At 41.5% G+C, this 15,886-nt stretch overlaps 1 protein-coding gene across 7 annotated transcripts in view; it reads left to right on the top strand.

Annotated features, from left to right (window-relative positions):
- The window catches only part of galnt11 (UDP-N-acetyl-alpha-D-galactosamine:polypeptide N-acetylgalactosaminyltransferase 11 (GalNAc-T11)), a 388,126-nt gene that overhangs the window by 329,835 nt on the left and 42,405 nt on the right, over positions 1–15,886 (top strand). For 5 of the 7 annotated variants that reach the window (XM_069914844.1, XM_069914843.1, XM_069914846.1 and 2 more), the window contains 3 exons: positions 3,384–3,488; positions 4,866–5,003; positions 11,880–15,220. In XM_069914844.1, coding sequence (XP_069770945.1) covers positions 3,384–3,488; positions 4,866–5,003; positions 11,880–12,011 — 375 coding nt within the window. In that variant the 3' untranslated portion in view covers positions 12,012–15,220. Of the gene's footprint in view, positions 1–3,383; positions 3,489–4,865; positions 5,004–11,879; positions 15,221–15,886 lie in introns of those variants that run through there. The other 2 variants (XR_011350255.1, XM_069914847.1) reach the window with 1 other exon arrangement.

The following is a 15,886-nucleotide window of genomic DNA, read 5'->3' as shown; positions in this document are numbered from 1 at the left end:
TGGAATACTGTGTGCAGTTCTGGTCCCCAAATTAAAGGAAGGATATCAATAAGGTAGAGAGGGTGCAGAGAAGATTTACTAAAATGTTGCCTGTACTGCAGTATCTAGAATATGGAGAAAGATTGAATAGACTGGGTTGTTATTCATCGGAGCATAGAAGGTTGAGGGGGGAATTAAAATTATTATGCAGATTGACAGAGTAGATGTGATAGGCTCTTCCCCTTGAGGGTAGGGGAGATTGGAACGAGGTGTCATAAGGGTTAGGGGAAAAATTTTAGCAGTAACATGAGTGGACGATTCTTCACTCAGAGAGTGGTGGCTGAGTGGAATGACATTCTTGAAGAGGTGGTTGCTGCAGGATCAATTTTCTCATTTAAGAGAAGGTTGGATAAGTGCATGGATGTGAGGGGATTGGAGGATTATGGACAGGGAGCAGATAGGTGGGATTAGAGGCAATCACTTAAATCGGTGCGGACTCATGACTCTGGGCAATAAGATCCTGGAAACCTGGTGCCAGAAAGTGATCCGGTATATTGAAGATTGTTACAAGCGAGGGCAGCTCATGTCTTTCAAGCAGTTGAGGAATAAATATGATTTGTCTAATAGAACATTCTTCTACTTTCTGCAACTAAGATCTTTCTTAAGGGACAAATCGGGACTATCAATGACCCTGCCTGTATGTAGTGACATGGAGATTCTAATTCAAAGGGGGAATGTGCGTGTTTATCTCTATGATGTATTTCATATTCCAAAGTGAGGGCCCGAAGCCAGGCTTACACAGGTGATGTAAAAGTGGGAGGTGGACTTGGGCACCACAATCCACAGGCAGCATTGGTCAGACCTGTAGACAGCATGACAGATTGGTGCAATACAATTTCCTGAATCAACTGTACCTCACACCACAAAAATTACATAAATCTAAATAAAAAATTTCAGAAATGTGCTTTAGGTGCAGTGTGGAGATTGGAACCTTTATCCTGTCAACCTGGCTGTGTACAAAGGTGGGATCCTTCTGGGAGGACCTGGAGGAGATTCTGAAAAAAAATTTACAAAGGTGAATTTTCCACAGGATCCAGAATTGTACCTCCTGGGAAACATTATGGACATGTGTCTTAAACTGTCCAAGTACCAAATTCAATTTGTGATGGCTGCCTTGTCATTAGCCAGAAAGTGTATAGCAGTCACGTGGAAGTCAACTCCTGATTAAACATTGCATGATGGAATACGGAAATGCAGAGTTGTATTCCCCTGGAGAAAATTACATACATTTTAAGGAGGAAATATGACACATTTGTTAGAGTGTGGCAACCTTATCTGAAACACATAGATACACAGATATAATTTCATCCCTTTGGAATAAAGGAAATTAAACAATCTGTCCCAGCAGGGAAACATAGGGATCAAAGAAGTGGGACATGTTGCAGACGACGGGTTCTTGCTTTCTGACCCTTCTCCCTTTTTATTTAAGTACCTGGGCTTTTTTCAGTTTTTCACAATGGTCGCTAACCTTGATGGTATTTCCATAATTTATATAACTTTATTAGGGCATGGGGGGTAGGGGAAGGGAAAAATAGACTGTATGTTATACATAAGTGTTGAAAGAAAGTGTAGTGTCTGAATCTATATTACTTGAAAATCAAAACTAAAATATTCCCATGTTTAGAGTTAAGTAAGATTTTATATTATTAATAATTATTAATAAAAATTAGTGTTTTGAAGATACTATTGTCTTGGTGAATTTCTGTTACTGCTGGTCTAGGTTGAAATACAGGAGGGCACATAAATTTATCTCATGTGGAAGGGCTCTTTGGGACCCTGACAATGATGAAGGAGAAGGTATAAGGACACTTTTTTCTTTTCCTTAGGTTTCAGGGAGAAGTGCCAGGTGTACAAGAGGGGTGGATAGAGAGGGGTGAATGGACAAGGGAAATATGGAGAGAGCAATATTTTGGAAGGTGGAAAGGATGGGGAAGAGTAGATGTGACTGATGATGGGGTCTAGCTATGGTGACGCATCGGTCTCTCTGGAGGTTGAACTGACCGCAGGGTGGTGAGTTCTGGAGTAATGTCCTCACCAAATTTGATGATGCTGTGTGGAGGAGACACTTTTGTATGTCGCGTGGCACCTTTCACTTCGTGCTGGAACTCATAGAACCTCATCTGAAGGTGCATAGACCAGACTTGCAGCCACCATTAGAGCCCAGACTTCGATTAGCTGTGGCCTTGTGGTGGTATGCCACCCCTTGTGAGTATCAATTCATCAGTACCATCTATGGAATAGGCGTCAGCACCGTGTGCTTGGTGGTACAGGAGGTGACTGCCGCCTTGAGGAAGTTCCTCAGTAAACGTTTCATCTCCCTGCCAAGTGGAACACATCTCCAGGAGACCATTGATGGCTTTGCGCAAAGGGGATACCCAATGTGTGCTGGTGCCATTGATGGGCCACACATTCCCATTTTCGCACCCAGCGTGGATGCTGCAGCCTACTGCAATCACAAAAGGGTGACATTCGATGGTTCTGCAAGCAGAGGTCGACCACAGATTCATTGCCACGTCACCAGCCTGACCCTTTAACATCTGCTTTCAGCCAGCTGCATTCAGGTGGCTGGGGGAGCCACTGAGCTGAGCTGATTATCCCTCTTGGAGGAGGGTTACCTAGCTCGCCTCCTGCACATTCACGTGGCCTCCCCACAGCCATATATTGCCTAAACATGCGGCTTTACATGTGGGGCAATTGGCCACCTGAAAGTGCCTTATGTTGTATACTATTGTTGAAAAAGATTGTGTAGTTTGTATGGATTTGTATGATTGTTTGAAAATAAAAGATTAAAAAGGGTGGAGTGCCGTACATTTGGAGGTTAGAATGGGCGAGGTGAGTGAAGAAATTGAGACAGTTAATGTCACGTCAACTCTTAGAAAGTAAAAGGTCAAGGGAAGGTATAAGACCCAAATGGAGTCTTATTATCCCCCAAAGGGGATTGGACTACCATACCCCATTTGATTTATGGAAGATTTGTGTTCCAGTGGGGAAGTCCAAATTCAATACAGGTATAGAATAGTCAGTACTGTATCTGTAAATGATTCAGCGGGAATGTCTCTTCACAGAATTAGTTAGAATGTATTATTACAGTTAAGAGAGTAATTAAAGGTCATAGCATCAATCAACAGTTTTCAATTTATTTGCCCTAATTGGCCCCACCTTAGAAGTGAATGAATTTTCTGGGCTTCATCCACAGAACTATATTCCTATGTATCATATGACTTGATCCTGGGCAGTGTGGATGATTGGACTGCAAGTCTTTCATGGGCCACAGCTGGGAATGATTGATAGAGGTGAATCTTATTTCATTGTGATGTAACCAAACTTGGTGGCTTTCTCCACAGATAAGACATCTGCAGACTGCAAAATGCATCAGTGCCCAGAACCACCCGAGTCAAAAAGGAGGAATAGTGTTGGTCAAAGAATGTGACTTACTGGACTCAAATCAGGTCAGTGGCTTGTTCAAAATAGGTTTGGCTTCCAAACTGTTCACCTGGATTTTCTGAATGAAATTAGTGGAGAGTTTTCACTGTTCAAAATGCTCAACTGATTTTGTTTTAACAAATAAACAATTTTTGGAAGGTAAAATATTACTGTAGAGGAGTAAACATTGATTCTCATGGTTTTTATTGCATTGCACAATAAATTCAATAAGCTCACTTTCAGCCATCAAGATGATGACTGAGCAGAGCTGAGTGGAAAGTCCCATGGAATTAAACCTATGAGTCAGTGAGCTCCACCCTTCTCACCCAGCAGATGTTTTAGAGCAATACCTGCAGTCAATCAAGGGGGTAGTAACTTGGTGAGGAACAAGAGGAAAGGCATTAAGGAGAATAGAAAGAATACTCTCTACATGATCATTATTCTCAGGCAAAATTACTTTTGCTCTAGAATCGATCAAGCATGCAAGTCATACAGATAATTTGTTGTTGCCTCAATATTTCAAGAAGATACATTGGGGTAATAATTTATACTTCGTAGTGTTATAAGGCATAGCAATGAATTCCTTTGCAGTCAGAAGAATTTCAGCTGAATGCTACTTTGTTATACAGTACAACTCTGATTATCCAAAATGGTCGGGACCGGGCCTATGTCGGATAGACGTTTTTTTCAGAGAACTGGTCATTTTTTTAAAAATAGCCCAGTTTCAACAGCATATCACATAATAGTGTTTAAGAAACTCTTTTTAAGCATTAAAATAATGTTTAATTCTTACCAAAAATAGGCTGGCCACTACCTATCTCCGAAACCTTCCAACCGCAGCCGATTGCCGCTGATCCCTGGGGAAGCTTCCCAGGCCGGTGGAGCACTCACTGGCAAGTTGGCGGACTCCTGACTCCCTGGTCACTGGAGCTCCTGACCCTGACACCTGAGTCCCAACTCCGAATCCTCCACGGCTAACACAACTGAGCCCAAGGTCCCGCTCCTGCCCGGGAGCCCGGCATCCCAACCTGCCCAGGAGGCCGCTCTCCTTGATGATGCCAAGACCAGGGATCCTTTTGACTGCTTGCAGCTGGGAGTTAGTGGAACACAGTTTGAGAGGGAGAGTTGGAGAGAAAAGTCAATAGCGGAAGGTAAAGAAAAAATGGAAAGAAAGACGGGAGAGAGTTACCTGAAACAAGGACAATTGTTCTAATTTCATGCGGGTGAATTTTTTGGATTTATGATTTGTTTTGAACATCCTCATTTATCGGAATTTTTTTTAAAAAAATTTGGAGAATCCGATTTGGATCATTGGACTATATTTGCTGTAGGTCCAGAACAATGGAGGACAAATTTCTACTTGTGTATTTGTTTGATATTCTCCCTCATGATGCTATTTGCAGATTTGGGTTTATAATGAAGAGCATGAACTAATTCTAGCCAACCTCCTCTGCTTGGACATGGCAGAGACTCACTCGTCAGATTCTCCACGTCTCATGAAATGCCACGGGTCTGGGGGATCACAACAGTGGATTCTGGGGGTAAGCAATGTATTACTTTGAAGTAATATGTAATCAATATTACATATTTGATTGACTTTAATGCCTTGTCACATTTAATGCAAATCCATTTTGTTACATAGCAAGATGTTTGGAAAAGGTAACAAGACTGGTTAAACGTACATTTTGAGAGTTTTGGCATTTTTACTTGTGTTTCACTTTCCACACCTAAAGCAGGAGAGAACAGTCATCTTTAACATTCCTGTTTCCTGTGGGATCCAGGGACAAAAAATTCCCCCTCCTAAATCAATTGGATTATCAGCAAAATAATATGTGTTGGCAACAATGCTATTAATCATTGTTCAAACAGGAAGAAACTGGAGGGGACTCAACAGGTCAGGCAGTATCAACGGGTAGAAATGATGTCAGGTATTTCAGGTTAGGACTCTTAATTGAGACTGGAGGAGGAAGAGGTGGAGAAACGATGGGTAATGGAGAGGTAGAGAGACCGTTGGAAAGGCTTGAAAGTTAGAGAGAAAAGAGCGGGGGGGGGGTAAAGAAGAACTGGAATCAGTAGAACAGGGGGTTAAATTGGAAAAATTGATGTTTGTACCATTGGATTTCAAGGCAGGGAGAAATGGGATGTATTGTTCCTTAAGTTTATGTTTGGCCTCATCCTGGAAATGGATGGCAGGGAGCCTCCGTGGAGAGAGGAGCGACCCTGCAGGGTTAGTGGCGACCCTGCAGGGTTGCAACCTTCCGACCGCAGGACTGCAAAAATGGCTCTCTGAGTCAAACAGAAGTGCCCAATGTGCACACCAAGGAAAAGGAAAACACCGACGGGAGGGGGGGCCCAGCTGTGGAGTGAACTTGCACAGCGCGACCAGCTGAGAGATGCCCGACAGCAGGGCTCTCAGCTGGAAGAAGAGGAAAGCAATGGGAAAGGGAGTGATAAGAAAGAAAAACAGCAGCAGGAGGCCCAACAGATAACTAGCCCAGAAGAAGAGGACCAACAATGAGAAGCCATGAAAAAAAACACCCAACAAACTGAGGCAAGCAGCTCAACAAGAAAGTCAGAAGAGACACAGATACAAGGCAGAGAAGTAGAAGACACAAACACAGAAGAAGAGGAAGAAGAAGACCAAGCTCTGCACAGAGGAATAGAAGGTAAAATAGATGGACAGTATGTAGATTTAAAAAAATTTCAAGACAAGTGAAAGCATTAAAAGAATGGTTGACATTAGAATTTAGTGAAATGAAAAGTACAGAAGAAAAAGTGAGTAGAATAGAGCTGGTCATGACAGAAATAGGGAAAAGATTAGAAAATGTGGAAGAACGAGAAATGGCTGTAGAAATGGAAGTGAATGACTTAAGAAGAAAATTGGAAGAAAGTGATTAAAAAGTTAAAGAGTCACAGGAGCTGTTAGCTCAGAAGATAGATATAATGGAAAACTTTTTTTTTTCTTTGGCTTGGCTTCGCGGACGAAGATTTATGGAGGGGGTAAAAGTCCACGTCAGCTGCAGGCTCGTTTGTGGCTGACAAGTCCGATGCGGGACAGGCAGACACGGTTGCAGCGGCTGCAGGGGAAAATTGGTTGGTTGGGGTTGGGTGTTGGGTTTTTCCTCCTTTGCCTTTTGTCAGTGAGGTGGGCTCTGCGGTCTTCTTCAAAGGAGGTTGCTGCCGCCAAACTGTGAGGCGCCAAGATGCACGGTTTGAGGCGATATCAGCCCACTGGCGGTGGTCAATGGGGCAGGCACCAAGAGATTTCTTTTGGCAGTCCTTGTACCTTTTCTTTGGTGCACCTCTGTCACGGTGGCCAGTGGAGAGCTCACCATATAACACGATCTTGGGAAGGCGATGGTCCTCCATTCTGGAGACGTGACCCACCCAGCGCAGCTGGATCTTCAGCAGCGTGGACTCGATGCTGTCGACCTCTGCCATCTCGAGTACTTCGACGTTAGGGATGAAAGCACTCCAATGGATGTTGAGGATGGAGCGGAGACAACGCTGGTGGAAGCGTTCTAGGAGCCGTAGGTGATGCCGGTAGAGGACCCATGATTCGGAGCCGAACAGGAGTGTGGGTATGACAACGGCTCTGTATACGCTTATCTTTGTGAGGTTTTTCAGTTGGTTGTTTTTCCAGACTCTTTTGTGTAGTCTTCCAAAGGCGCTATTTGCCTTGGCGAGCCTGTTGTCTATCTCATTGTCGATCCTTGCATCTGATGAAATGGTGCAGCCGAGATAGGTAAACTGGTTGACCGTTTTGAGTTTTGTGTGCCCGATGGAGATGTGGGGGGGCTGGTAGTCATGGTGGGGAGCTGGCTGATGGAGGACCTCAGTTTTCTTCAGGCTGACTTCCAGGCCAAACATTTTGGCAGTTTCCGCAAAGCAGGACGTCAAGCGCTGAAGAGCTGGCTCTGAATGGGCAACTAAAGCGACATCGTCTGCAAAGAGTAGTTCACGGACAAGTTTCTCTTGTGTCTTGGTGTGAGCTTGCAGGCGCCTCAGATTGAAGAGACTGCCATCCGTGCGGTACCGGACCAACCCTCTTTTCAATCTTCTTCAGCATGATGCTGAACCAAGCCATGAAAGACCCCAACAATGAAGACGCTGTTTACATCCGGTAATGGAAAACTATAGTAGGCGAAACAACATAAAGTTAAGGAAGGTGGAGAAGGCAAAAATATGAAAGAATTTATAAAAGAATGGATCCCAAAGGTCCTGGGAATGCCAGAAATACAGGAAGGAATGGAAATAGAAGGGGCACACAGAACACTAGCCCCGAACCACAGTCACAACAAAAACCAAGATCCGTTTTAGTAGAATTTATGAGATACACGACAAGAGAAAATATATTGGAGAGGGCAAGAAATAAAATTAGAAACGACAAAAAAACCATTGGAATACAAGGGTCAAAAAATATTTTTTCACCCAGACATAAGTTTTGAACTCCTAAAGAAGAGGAAGGAGTTTTACACAGCAAAATCGATCTTATCGAAAAAAGGCTTTAAATTTATGTTAAGATATCCAGCTGAGTTTAAAATAGTTATCCCGGGGGAGCAAAACAGACTGTTCTCTGATCTGGAGAAAGCACGAGAATTTGCAGAACACCTGCAGGACAGAAAGAGAGATGAAGAGATGTAACAAGGACAAAGAACGACGACAAACTACATATAAAGATGTACAAATAATGTATAAGTAAGAACTAAAGAAGGGAAAGAAAAGGGAAGTAAGGGAGAGGGGAAAAAAGAAAAGAGGGTGAGCTTTCTTAAATGTGAAGATAAGTTTTCTGGAGGGGGTTGGGTGGGAGAGGATAACAGTCACTGCGAAACCAGTTGACGCTTGCAAGCAGGTTCGCAATCTGAATGGAGAGGGGAGTTGTGGTTGCCCGACAAGGGACAAGGGGCAACTCAGAGGGGGGGGGAACACTTGGGGTTAAGGGAATTTTAGATGTGGGAGTTGTTGAAGTATTTTATGTTTTAGAAGTGTTGTCATACATTGAGTTCAAAAAGGGAAAACTGAGAGATGAAAATGGGGAAAAGGGGAAAGGTGGTGGTGAAGAAGCGGAAATGAGGTGTAAACAGGGTATGAGATGGCCATGTTGAACTATATAACTATAAATATTAATGGAATACATAACCAAATCAAAAGGAAGAGGCTATTAAATTTACTGAAAAAAGAAAAAATAGATATAGCATTCATGCAGGAAACGCATCTAACTGAAGTGGAACATAATAAATTAAGGAGACTGGGTAGGGCACCTAAAGGCAGCATCATATAATTCAAAAGCCAGAGGCTTAGCTATATTAATCAATAAAAATGTACCAATCAAAATAGAGGAGGAAATAATAGATCCAGCAGGGAGGTATGTAATGATAAAGTGTCAGATATATTCAGAATTCTGTAATTTGGTCAATATATAAGCACCTAATGAAGAGGATCAAAAGTTTATGCAAGATATTTTTTTGAAGATTGTAGGTACGCAGGGGAATATATTGATAAGAGGGGATTTTAACCTTAATTTGGACCCAAAGGTGGATAAAACTGGACAAAAGACTAGCAAAATGAACAAAGTGGCCAAATTTATGGTTAAATCAATGCAGGAAATGAAACTTATGGATATATGGAGGAGGCAACACCCAAAGGAGAAGGAATACTCATATTATTCAAATAGACATAAAACATACTCAAGGATTGACTTGTTCCTGTTGTCAGCCCATATCCAAGGGAGAGTTAGGAAAACGGAATATAAAGCTAGATTGGTATCTGATCATTCACCTCTGTTATTAGCAATAGAACTGGAGGACATCCCACTAAGAACATATAGATGGAGGTTAAACTCCATGCTACTTAAAAAACAGGAATTTAGAGAATTTATTGAATGCCAAATTAAAATGTACTTTGAAATAAATATGGTATCAGTGAAAGACAAATTTATATTATGGGATGCAATGAAAGCCTTCATTAGAGGGCAGATAATAAGTTATGTAACTAAGATGAAAAAGGACTACAATCGGGAAATAGAACAGTTGGAAAGGGAAATAGTAAGTACAGAAAAAGAACTAGCAACAAGGGAAGATACAACAAAAAGAAGAGAATTGGCGGACAAAAAAATAAAATACGAAACACTGCAAATGTATAAGGTGAAGAACATAATGAAAATAAAGCAGAAGTATTAACGAGCTAGGAGAAAAAGTGCACAAAATATTAGCCTGGCAACTTAAAACAGAACAAGCTAAAAGAACTGTATTGGCATCAAAGAAAAAGGACAAACAAATTACATATAACCCAACAGAGATCAATGAAAACTTTAAGGAATTTATACCCTGGAAATGGACGAAGCCAAGGACAAATACATCTGTGTATGAAAGGTGAAGGGAATTGAAATGGTTGATAACTGGGAGTTCCAGCTTGGAAACCAAGTAGGCAAACCTGCATTCAACAGGAACAAGACATCATTCAGTAAATTTTGCACATAAGTGCCAGGCAATAATCACATCCAACAAGAGAGTTTCAAACTAATCAAAGCATGACTTAAAAAGGAATTATCCATCTTCTACAACCTGGGCATTGCCATTGACCAGAAGCTCAACTAGACCAGCCATAGAATAAGGGTATGCTGCAGCAGAGACCCCATTTAGGGTATCTCCAAGCCTTTGAGTCTGGAGGTACTAGTCTGGGACGTCATGGAATATTCTTCTCGCTGGATAAATAGAGCTGCAATTTCACTCGTGAGACTTGACTCGTACGTTGATCCACTGCAAAATCCCTTCAAAGGATGAATTGTTTCATAAGCAAGACAAAATGGCCCACTTGACCAACAGCTTTAAAAAAAAAAAAAAATTCTCTCCATTACTGCCACGTTGTTGGCTGCAATGTATACCACTTCCAAAATGAACTTTAGTTATTTGCATTGATTAGACCTTGACAGTGCCCACACCATCAAAATGGACAAACACTATCATACAAATAGTTCCCACCATCCTGACTTGAAATATTTTGCCATTGTTGTTGGGTCTAAATCCTGGAACCTCTATAGGAGCTCCCTCAACACAATTTTACCACTGCTTCCCTTGAGGAGATCCAGTGTTGCTCCCTCTCTTGTTGGGCTAGCCACATAATGCTTGGAAAATTCACTTGGACACACTTAATCAATTCTGCCCCATCCAAGCTGTGTGGACTGTGAGAATCCCAGTCAATATGAGGAAAGTTGGATTCACCTACAATTACAAACCCTGTTATTCCTTCAGCAGTCTGATCTCCTTTCACTTTTGCTCCTCTATTTCCCAGTGACTACTTTGGGGCCTAGAGTATAACCTCAAAGTAATCATCCCCTTTCTTATTTCTTAAGACCCACCCATATAACCTCATTGGACGGTCCCTCAAGAATAACCTCTCTTCATAATTCAGTGATGATCTCCCAAATCAAAACCACAACACTCCAACCTCTCTTACCTTGTATCTTGCCTGCAGCAGCTGAAATTTGGAACATTGAATTACCAGTCTAGATCCTCTCAGCCAGGTTTCTGTCATGGCTAGATTAAAGATTCTTTTATTGTCATGTAATAAAACAGATGTAATATTATATAAAATTGCATTTAGTCTCCAGCCTCTGTGCAGCCACACAGACTTCAGTCCAAGCCATCAGCAACCTGAGCTTCAGACCTAAATCTTTGACGTAATCACCAACCTTTCAGCACCTGAAGCTGTTTCAGGAACACCCTCGCATCCTGGTCTGATACCTGGTACCTTGAGTCGCCAACAGCCCGCTGCCTGTGTGTTCTTCAGCCGCAGAGCCCCCCACTGGTTGGCCACCATGGATACCATCCCTTAGGGTTGTCTTCTCTGCTTCTCAAAAGGAGGAGTGGGGGGGCACGTTCTCCCTGTTTTCTGGTGCCCTGTGCCAGATCTCTGCTTCCCCTGACTTCCCTTTAGGCTGCTGCAAGCACAGGAGCTGTCATCTAATAAAATAAAACAAAACACCATTGGTTCCTTTACCAGGCTGTTTAAAGCCTGTATGGAGCCATCAGTAATAAGTTTGGGTGGTAGATCCATGAGGAGCACCACTTCCTGCTCTTCCCCTGCAATATCCCAGTCATATGCACCTTATTATGAGGTCATTCTCTTTGCTTGTCAGACGTCCTGCAGTGAAATAAATGCAGTTAGTCTGTCAGACTTCACACACTCTGACATGCTCCTGCCTATCCCGTTGACCAAGCCTGCTCACATTCCATACTGATGATTGAGTCCCACCCTTCTGCCAGATGAGTTTAAATCCCCTGAGTAACAGCAGCAAGTCTCCCCACCAGGATTTGGTGCCCTTCCAGTCCAGGTGCAAACTGTCAAACAAATTGACATCATTTGGTTGTGAGATGAAATGGGGAAAGTACTTAAATTTTTACATTGGTATTTCACAGGCAAATAACCGCCTCTACCAAGTCTCAGCCGGGCAGTGCCTTCAAGTGGTAAATCCTGACAGCATTAAAGGATACATTGCCATGGCAATTTGTGATGGTTCCGCTGCACAACAATGGCAGATCGAGAGTTAACCGGAAAGGTGGGCTTTTAATGAGTGCAATTGAATTTCAATTGAAAAGCAGCCCTCAGGAGCTGAGAATCACTCCGTACAAGAAGAAGCCTGGAAATCCCTCTCAGTCATCATCTCAACTGTTTCAGCTTGCTGGTTATAATAATTTAAAATAGCAATTATACCACAAAATATTTTTCTATTTTTTTTTTGCCTCAGATTCTATGAACACGAGACGAATAGCTTTGGAAATTGTAAAAACTATCAAGATTTTAATTATTATTTATATATTTCAGTCATATGATTGTTCTAAGTTGTCAGAGTTGCAACAAATTGAATAGATGTCAAGCATCACTTTTTAAAAATGTCATCAACGATGGACATTATACAAAGAGAATTACATTTCAGTAGAGCCATTTAATGATTTTATCCTCATAATATGTATAAATGCGCTTATATTTTATTATGCAATATCCTTTCAAAAAGTATGTGAAACCTTTCATCTATACTTGTATATTGAATTCCAATGACATTCTAAGCTGGTGACAGTTTAAAGGTTAAAGTGTTTGATATGTGTGGTCTGATACAGGTATCCAAGTTAAAATCAATAATTATCAACCTTCCCACTATTCAAAGTTTTTTGACCTATGTCAACTTAAAAGAGTCCTGTTGTACAAGATGGTCACAGATAACTTGATTTAATCATTATTGAGTGTGCCATTGAATACGTACAGTGTTACTCATTTTCAGAGTGTAGTTGGAGGAGCTGCACCACGATCTGATCCAAATTAAACCCGCTTTCCCTCTCCCTAAATGTGTGTACATTTACAAATGCTTTCTCCCACAATCTCATCTCTAACAAGATACTTGCCGGAGTGGAGCTTTATGGACGAATGGGAAACTGCTCAACCTACAACCAATCTCTTCAGTCAGCAGTTTCATTTGCGGACAGTCAGACACCAAGTTCCAACACATTATGGACTTGTTCAGAGAGAATGGGCCTTTTAATATTCAGAAGGCAAAGGTCCTTGACCCACCACCTCCCATTACCTTTTGATGCTAAAAGTTCACAATGTGACCCTTAAAAATGTGATCTATTTTCCATATCTCAGGATCTACCTCTCAGGTGGTGAAGGGAGACATTAATGATGACTTATTATTGCCATCAGAGCCTTGGATTGAAAAAAATGGTATTTGAAGATGATGAACCTCAACACTGCCACGTCATGGACCATCAAGCAGTAGACATTGGGGTTTTTCATATATATATATATATATAGTCTGTAATATGAACAGGCCACCTCTACAAAATCCTTCAAGCCCAATGAAAGGATAATTGAACCAACATTAAAATCCTCTTGCAAGCCAACCTTCTGGTTACATTCAATAAGGCAGGTCATATATTTCCGGTACTGGAGAGCAGAGACTCAAAACAATCTTATTCAGAGCTCCTTTCTTCTTTGAAACTTCTATGATCCACCTAAGCCCCAAAGTTTATCACCAAGATTGTTTCAGTCCTCTGGTTCGGCTCAGCTTGGTCAATCTTTGAATGAATAACATTCTTTTTTCTTAATTACTCTTCACACCCTCAGAATTCTTCCTGCATTCAGCTTTAAAGAAAACATTTCCCAAGTCACAGGAGCCTTTCCAAGCTCTCTTTGTCACCTTTAGTCATTTGGTGGTAACTTTTGCAATAATTACTGCTTCATCTTTGTTTGCCCTTTAGTGGCCCAGTCACAAGACTTTGTTCTTGAAGTTCAAAGAGTTGGTGTCATTAGTATTATGGTCATTGTTTTCTTTACATCTTCAAATTCTTCCCCTGCCCAGCACTTTGTTCAATTGCTCATCTACATTTTGTCACATCCACCAATGAGTCATATGCTTTTCAGGAAATCCTTCAGTTGTGTATCCTTCATAAACCTATGATAATGCAAAGCACCAATGCCAGGAGCCTAAATCTGCTCATCCATCATTGCCCTGTTCACTGATGTACTGTAGCTTCAGTATATCAAATACTGTTTTCAAATTTTTATCCTCTTGTTCAAAGGCTTTACTATTCCCCAGATACTGTGCCTTCAGCCTTCCTTTGCCGAACAACTCTAGACTGTCTAAGTCTACTTAGACTGTCAACTGTCTAAGCTCCAAATTCTGGAATTCCTTCACTTAGCCCACTCTGCTTCTCTTCGTTAGAATCTGGTAAAATTTATCTTAAATCAGGTAAGTTTTTTAAAAAAACTTCTCTTTGCTTGAATGCAACCAAATTTGTTGGATTCAGTAACCAGCCCCAACTTCCACGTGTGCTCAAGTGACCATTGTTCATGTATCACCCTCAGTTTTAGAAACTGTTCTAGCTAGTGGGGCAGAACAGCTGGGGTGGATGCATTCCCATTGGATAGTTGTCCTTTTTGAGCCTTGCTTAATTACCACAACTCCAAATTTCAATGATGCGTAAGCTTCCTCCAATCAGGACAGACCTGACAGAAAACAGACATAATGGAAATCATTTTTCCATCTCTCGCATCCACACAGCCGCACCAAGTAGACTAATCACGAGGTAAAAGAGGCTTTTTTTTACATAGAAATAAATGTTTCTTATCTGAAATTCACAGTGTGGCTTTCCTTTATCCAGCCAAGAACTGTTTATCATTCTGGCTCCATTCTCAAATCTTTTATACCTTTCAGGTTTCTGCACGCTATCATGGATTTGTGGACTCTGGGCACAAAGGAATTAGCACAGGTTTAACTGTGAGGCAACAGTTTATTGAGATCTTGGCCTCCATGTAGTTCTGCTACAAGGAAGAGAAAGCAAATCCTATCACTGTGTGGTTCCGATGCATTTTGGTGAATGAAGGCAGAATCTGCAAGACTGCCTATATCAACACATTGCCTAAACTAGGTTGAATGACTCATTCCACTCTTATTCAAATAATTACTTGCTTGAGAAGGAATATGGAATGTCCAAATGATTTAAATTATTGACCCTGCACAACTCTATGTTGTAGTACATTGTCTATGACCATCTTGTACTCACTGTATGGATAATTTAAATTATTCAAATAGAATGGCATTAAATTTGATTTGTACATGTTGTTGCCAAATACCTCACAGGATACACTCTTTACCAACATTTTATTAAATGATAAGTTTTATTTCAACATCTAACTGGTTTTACTCTTCACGATTGACAAAATTATGGGTTTGGTGCAGCAGATTAAAAGATTGCCAAATCAATGATCTGTGATGATTGCTGTCTTCTAATTTCCAAATCTCCCCTCTTAGGATAGGAAAATGTCAAAAGAAGATCCTAATGTCCACAGATGGACAGTAACATGGTGGCCCTTGCTACTCAGTTCAGAACCGCCTTAATTTTGAATGTAGGTGATGTGATTAATCAGTTTGCTAATGGCACTAAAATTGGTAATATAATGGACAAAGAGGTATCTAAGATTACAACATTTTCTAGATCATCTGAATTAGTGGATTGAGGAATGGATGGCAAAGTTTAATTCAGTTAAGTGTAAGGTGTTGCACTTCTGTAAGTGAAACCAGGGCAGGACCCACATAATAAATGTGGGGGCTCTGGGGACTGTGATAGAACAGAGAAATCCATGCTTCCCTGAAGGTTTGACAGTCTTCTCTTCAAATAGAGCTTTCAGTACAGGGGTTGGGACGTTACAGGGCCGCAATAACACCTAGGAGGCAGGAGGAAGGTACCTAGGTGACAGTCAGGAAAGGGAAAAAGGAACCGGTAGGTCATGCAGGGAACCCCTGTGCCATTCCCTCAGCTAGAAGTATACACCTTTGGATACTGCTGGGTGGGGGAAATGACCATCTGGGCAAGGCAGCACCCAGACCACTATCACCATGGTCAACTCTGAGTCTCTGAAGGGAAAGGCG

Source organism: Narcine bancroftii, chromosome 1 (genome assembly GCF_036971445.1).
Source record: "Narcine bancroftii isolate sNarBan1 chromosome 1, sNarBan1.hap1, whole genome shotgun sequence".
Classification (NCBI taxonomy): Eukaryota; Metazoa; Chordata; class Chondrichthyes; order Torpediniformes; family Narcinidae; genus Narcine; species Narcine bancroftii.
Note: the sequence above shows the minus strand (reverse complement) of the source record. Positions and strands in the feature narration are given on the sequence as shown.